The sequence below is a fragment of the Fringilla coelebs genome (genome assembly GCF_963513975.1).
Source record: "Fringilla coelebs genome assembly, contig: SCAFFOLD_38, whole genome shotgun sequence".
Classification (NCBI taxonomy): Eukaryota; Metazoa; Chordata; class Aves; order Passeriformes; family Fringillidae; genus Fringilla; species Fringilla coelebs.
Genome location: NW_028167583.1, coordinates 149753 through 155914, shown reverse-complemented (window position 1 = coordinate 155914; position 6162 = coordinate 149753). Strand labels below are relative to the sequence as shown.

The 6162-nt window shown below is 49.3% G+C and overlaps 1 protein-coding gene across 1 annotated transcript; it reads right to left on the bottom strand.

Moving 5' to 3' along the window:
- Positions 1 to 1024: 1024 nt before the first annotated feature.
- On the bottom strand, positions 1025 to 2292 carry LOC311165756 (olfactory receptor 14J1-like; the record flags this gene model as incomplete). Its single annotated transcript, XM_084227264.1, has 1 exon — positions 1025 to 2292. One exon carries the CDS (start codon positions 2290 to 2292, stop codon positions 1360 to 1362), a length of 933 nt encoding a protein of 310 aa, XP_084083390.1. The 3' UTR covers positions 1025 to 1359.
- Positions 2293 to 6162: the final 3870 nt, after the last annotated feature.

The following is a 6162-nucleotide window of genomic DNA, read 5'->3' as shown; positions in this document are numbered from 1 at the left end:
GAGCCAGCCAGTGTGGATTTAGGGGTGGCAGGTCCTGCCTGAACAACCTGGTCTCTCCTGTTATGACCAGGTGACCCACCTGTGGATGTGGGAAAGGCTGTGGATGTTGTGTGCCTGGACTTCAGCAAAGCCTTTGACACTGTCTCTGACAGCATTCCCTGGAAAAGCTGCAGCCCACGGCTTGGGCAGGTTCTCTCCCTGCTGGGAGTTTTAAGGGCTGGCTAGAGGCTGGGCACAGAGAGTAGTGGGCATGGTGCTGCACCCAGCTGGTGTCAGGCACTGGTGGTGTCCCCCAGGGATCTGTGTTGGGCCCAGTCCTGTTTAATATTTTCACTGATGTTCTGGGTGAGGGGATCAAGTCCACTATTCACAAATTGCAGATGGCACCAAGCTGGGTGTGAGTGTGGATCTGCTGAAGGGCAAGAGAAGAAGACAGCCTTAAGCTGCAGTGGGGCATGGGTGGGGGGGGTTAAGGCTGGACAATAGGAAGAAGTTCGTCACAGAAAGGGTGAGTGGGCACTGGAATGGCCTGGCCAGGGGGGAGGTGGCAGAGTCACTGTCCCTCTCCAGTGGCACTCAGTGGCATGGTCTGGGTGACAAGGTGGTATTAGAGCATTGGTTGGACTTGATGATTTCAAAGATCTTTTCCAGCCTATTTGATTCTGTTATTCTGTGATGACTGGGACACTGCAGGGCCTTGTGTAACCAAGGGGTTTCACCATTTTGACACTGCAAAACCAAGGAGACCATTGGGAGACTACAGGGCCCAGTGGAACAAAGAGGCTGTTCTGACACTGCGGGGCCTCATGGAACCAAGGGGACACTGTGACACTGCAGGATCCTCTGTAACCAAGGGGCCACTGTGACACAAGGGGGCCCCATGGAAACAAGGGGCCACTGTGAAAGTGCAGCACCAAGGAGAACATTGTGACACTGTGAAACCCCATGGAACCAAGGAGACCATTGTTGCTCTGCATGGTCTCATGGAACCAAGGAGATCAGTGTGACAGTGCAGGGCCTGGTGTGGCCACAGGGCCATTGTGACACTGAGGGGCCCCATGGAACCAAGGACATTTTTGCAGATGACACCAAGCTGGGTGTAAGTGTGGATTTGGGGGAGCGTAAGAGATCCTTTAGTTCCTTTAAAGCCACTGAGAGAGCAGCCCCTCACTGACACAGTCTGTGGCCTCAGGGAAGGTAGAGAAAAACAAAATGAAAAATAGCAAAACCAATGGCCTTACTTTGTGGACAAGATAAAAAAACCAAAACACAAGAAAATAAGAACAAATCCACAACCAAACCCAAAAGACCTATAAAGATAATTTATATTACAAGTTACTGGCAGTAACTGACATCAGTTTAATGTTTCTGAAACCAACAAGTCATCAGTCTCAACACTGCAGCCTTTAGCTCCTGGTTCCTCAGGCTGTAGATGAGGGGGTTCAGGGCTGGAGGCACCACCGAGTACAGAAGTGACAGGGCCAGATCCAGGGATGGGGAGGACATGGAGGGGGGCTTCAGGTGAGCAAATGTGGCAGTGCTGACAAACAGGGAGACCACAGCCAGGTGAGGGAGGCAGGTGGAAAAGGCTTTGTGCCGTCCCTGCTCAGAGGGGATCCTCAGCACAGCCCTGAAGATCTGCACATAGGAGAAAACAATGAACACAAAACAACCAAGTACCAAACAGACACTAAGTGCAATGGGCCCAAGTTCCCTGAGGTAGGATTTGGAGCAGGAGAGCTTGAGGATCTGTGGGATTTCACAGAAGAACTGGCCCAGGGCATTGCCATGGCACAGGGGCAGGGAAAATGTATTGGCTGTGTGCAGCAGGGAATAGAGAAAGGCACTGGCCCAGGCAGCTGCTGCCATGTGGGCACAAGCTCTGCTGCCCAGGAGGGTCCCGTAGTGCAGGGGTTTGCAGATGGACACGTAGCGGTCGTAGCACATGACGGTGAGGAGGAAATACTCTGCTACAATGAAGAACAGGAAGAAAAAGAGCTGTGTGGCACATCCTGTGTAGGAGATGTTCCTGGTGTCCCAGAGGGAATTGTGCATGGCTTTGGGGACAGTGGTGCAGATGGAGCCCAGGTCAGCGAGAGCCAGGTGGAGCAGGAAGAAAAACATGGGCCTGTGCAGGTGGTGGCCGCAGGCTATGGCGCTGATGATGAGGCCGTTGCCCAGGAGGGCAGCCAGGGAGATGCCCAGCAAGAGGCAGAAGTGCAGGAGCTGCAGCTGCCGCGTGTCTGCCAATGCCAGCAGGAGGAAGTGGCTGATGGAGCTGCTGTTGGACATTTGCTGGGGCTGCACATGAGGACCTGTTCATGGATGCAAAGACATTGAAGAGTCAGAAGAGATACCTGTAATCAAAATCAAAGCCATTTCCCATACACCTTCCCCTGGAACACACACAGACATACTTCTGTGTTCAAGAGTTCTGGGGTTTTCTTATAAGCTCCCCCATGTCACTCCTGGTATTCTTAGGTATCAGAAACCCTCAGCATTCCTGCTGCCCTCAGGAAGAATAGAGTAAGTTCTGTGAGGCAAAGTGATAAGTGAAGACGAGAGGAGATGATCTGTCATTCTGACCTGTTCACACTTTCTCTGGGTTTTAACCTTTCTCAGGTGGAGCAGGATTACCTTCCCATGCTTCCCCTAAAATGTCACCAGGCACTGCTGAGAGCAGGTGGATCCACCACAGCTCCCACAGAGAGGGGGCTTGTTCAGAGGGAGGGGCTGCACTGGAGGCGATCCTGTGATGTCTCAATTCTCCCTGCCACAGAATTTCTGGGTTTTGTTTTCTCTCATTTCCTGATCCTGTCTCTGCATCCTGGAGATTTTCCTCCTGCAGGTGTTGCCCTGTGCCTGATCTCTCCCTGCCAGCACTCACAGACCCCAAATCTCTGAGTACTGTCCTTGGCCTGACAGAACCCTGCCTGTTTGCATGGCACTGGCTGGAGGCAGGTTCTGTTTGCAGCTGGGAGAAAGGACAGCTCAGACTGAGCCTGATGGCTCCAGCAAAAGTGATGCTGGTGGTGTCCACAGGCAGAGTGGCTGAAAGCCCGTTAGGGATTGCCTGTGAACCTATTGATCACTAAAAGTAACAGCTGGATATCTCAGACACTTGTCAAAATTCATAATTAATAAATCATAATCATCCTTTAATATTTATCCCACTTCCCTGCCATTCTCCAATAAAAGGAAACTGAATACCTAGTCTTATGATATTTCCTCATTTTTGTCAAAATCCTTGTCTTGGAAATATTCTATGACGGATAAGAACCCCTCAGCATGTCAGAGCTTCATGAACAATTCACTTCCCTGCACCAGAAATACCCAGAGTTGTACTCACAGGGTCTGTAAGCATTGGGATGTTCCAGCTTTAGGAGATGGCTCCAGGAGCTGCAGCCAGAGGTTCCTGTGCCAAGGGCTGGCAGTGATTGTGCCCTAGGCAATTCTCAGCACCTTCACAGCCCTGACTGATTGAAGCTCTCTGTGCCTCTGTGCTGTGCCCAGGGTGGCTGCAGGCAGTGCCCCAGCCCTACTGGGCTGAGAGAAGAGCTGCTTATCAAGAGAAATGTGCTTTTGAAGCTCTTCTTGGTTACCAGGAGCTGCCTCTGGGACAAGAGCCCAGCCTAGCTCAGCAGCACAGACACAGCACAAGGACTTTAATAGCTTCTGGGGCTTTGTGCTCAGGCCCTGAACATCAGTCCCTGAGAGGGGGCTGAATAAATCTCTCCAGAACTCCAAGTCAGAATCCAACTCCAAAGTTTCTTGGACTTTTAATGGGTCCCACTGAGGGAAACAACTGAGAAAGTGTCCCCAGGCCCCAGGCAGAGCAGAGAACTGGAGCAGTGCTGACAGGTGGGGACAAAGAGAAGCCAAATCTTGGTTCCCTGGGCCACAGCAGGGTCTGTGCCACCAAGGGCTGAGAGGAGACACCTTGTCCTGAGGCACTGGGGCCTCCTGGCACAGCCCCAGCCAGGCTGGGCACTGTCAGCCCCTTGTCCTGCCCTCTGCATGCCCCCCTAGCCCACATCACAGTGGCTTCAGGGATCTGCTGGAAGGAGTCCCTGGGGAGCCTTGCTCAGGAATGGCCCTGGGGGCTCCTCAATGCTCCCAGGGACTGCAGGTTTTTCAAAGGACTTTAGGTTTGGCTTCGGCCTTGGAGTTTCTGAGAGGTTTGTGCAATCATGGCCTCCAATGATCTGCTGTAATTAGTCCCTGGAGAGGCTTTGTCAGTAACAACACTTAGTGGGGCTCATTAATGCTTCAAGGTACTTCACTTATTTTAAGGTACTTGGTGTTTCCCTTTTGATCCAGACTCTGGGAGAGGTTTGTGCAATCGTGGCCCCAATTATCTGCTTTAATGAGTCCCTTGAGAGCTTTGTATTGACACTCAGTGGGGCTCATTAATGCTTTGAGGTACTCAAGGTTTTTAAAGTACTTTGGACTTTCCTTTCCACACTGAGTCTCTGAGAGGTTTTTCTGCCATCCTGGCCTCCAATTCTCTCCTCCAAAGGCTCCATGAGGAGCCTGTGTTGGGGATGGACCTCATTTAGACCCATTCAGGCTTTGAAACACTTTCGGGTTTTCTTCTGACTCTGACTCCTGGAAAGGTTTGTGCAATCTCCTCTCAGGCCCTGAGGTTCAAGGGCTCAGCTCCAAATGCACCACAGAGCTCATTGGGATCAAGCAAGTCCTGACAAACCATGGCTCTGCCTTGATTTCCCTCTGCTCTAGTGCAGTTCATTAGGATGGTTTCCTTTTACAGTTATGGAGAAATTTTTCAATGCACTTCTAAGAAATATGTATTCATATGTTTTATGAAGTGTTTCTTTTATTGCTTTTCTCATAATACAATTGGCGATTGCAGCATTCTGTGAGTGATAGTGATCCAGGGTCTCTCCTAAGGTGTTTTGGCCAGGTCAGTGAAGTTGTACCTTGAGAACTGAGACAGTGTGGACAACTTTGCCCCACATTCCCCAGTACCATGTGAGAAACGATTTTCACTTTCAAAAATTTAAATGGTTTTTTTAGACCTTATCAAAATACAACAGAACACTGAATAAAGAAAAGAAGACAGCGCTGGGAACAAATAATTCAGGCACCGTGTGCTTATTTACAAAATGGATGTTCTGTCTTTTATACCTCTAGCCTCTTCCAAAATCTTCTCAATCAATTCCTTCTTTGCTGTCCAGTGGTGGAGATCATTTTCTCACACCTTGATTGGAGGTCAGGTGCTGGCACTGTAAGAAGCCAACCCCCCTAAATGCCCTGACTACTGAGGCCATCTTGTGATAACAATGCAAGGGGGAGGGGAAATATAACTATACATCTACAAAACTTCTCTTAACATATACTTAATATTCACCCCTTAATTATGAGAGTCAACCGTAGGATTACTCATCTATAACACTCCCTCATTTTCTTTTTCTATAAGTCATTTTGCTTGAACAATTAAGTCAAAAATTTCTCTCTCTTGAATAAGTCATACCAGCATCTGTTGATATGGGCAAGGACAGTGGGAACAGGAGAAAAAATCTCAGGTTTTCCTTAGACACACTTATTTGGAATGGACAAAAAAGGGCATCACAGAGGTCCACTATGGCTTTGACTCCCACCTACTGTGCCTGTGTGGTTGCTACCCATAGTTGGTATATCTTAGGGGTGAGTACAGAGGCCAACTTGGTCCTGCCCTCCAGTCCCTGTGGAATTAAGAGACAAGTGAGGAATGATAGAGGTCTGGTATGGCCTTTTGTTCCCACCTTACCATGCCTAGGGGGTTGGTACTCACAGCAGGGCTATGGAGCCTTCTCGGTAGCAAACAAAGGGGCCAACCTGGTCCTGCCTTCCTTTTTTTTTTTTTTTTTTTTTTTAAAAAAAAAAAAGGAAAAAAAGCTGTCCCATTACCTTTTACAGTTCCTTGTGTACTTCTCCTCGACAGATGCTGGTAATTCTCACCCATTAAAACAGGAAGACAGTGCTTGAGCTGGTTGGTGGAAGCTTGACTCTAAGTTTTGGGCATTTTGGTGTTTTTCTGGTTGTCTCTCAGTCTCTGCTTGAGAGTCAATCTTGTTTCACCTGGCCTGGATATTATAGTCCACTCTTTGGGTTCTTCTACTGGGCCTTTGACTCTGTTGGCATGAGTCCATCCCTGCTCTG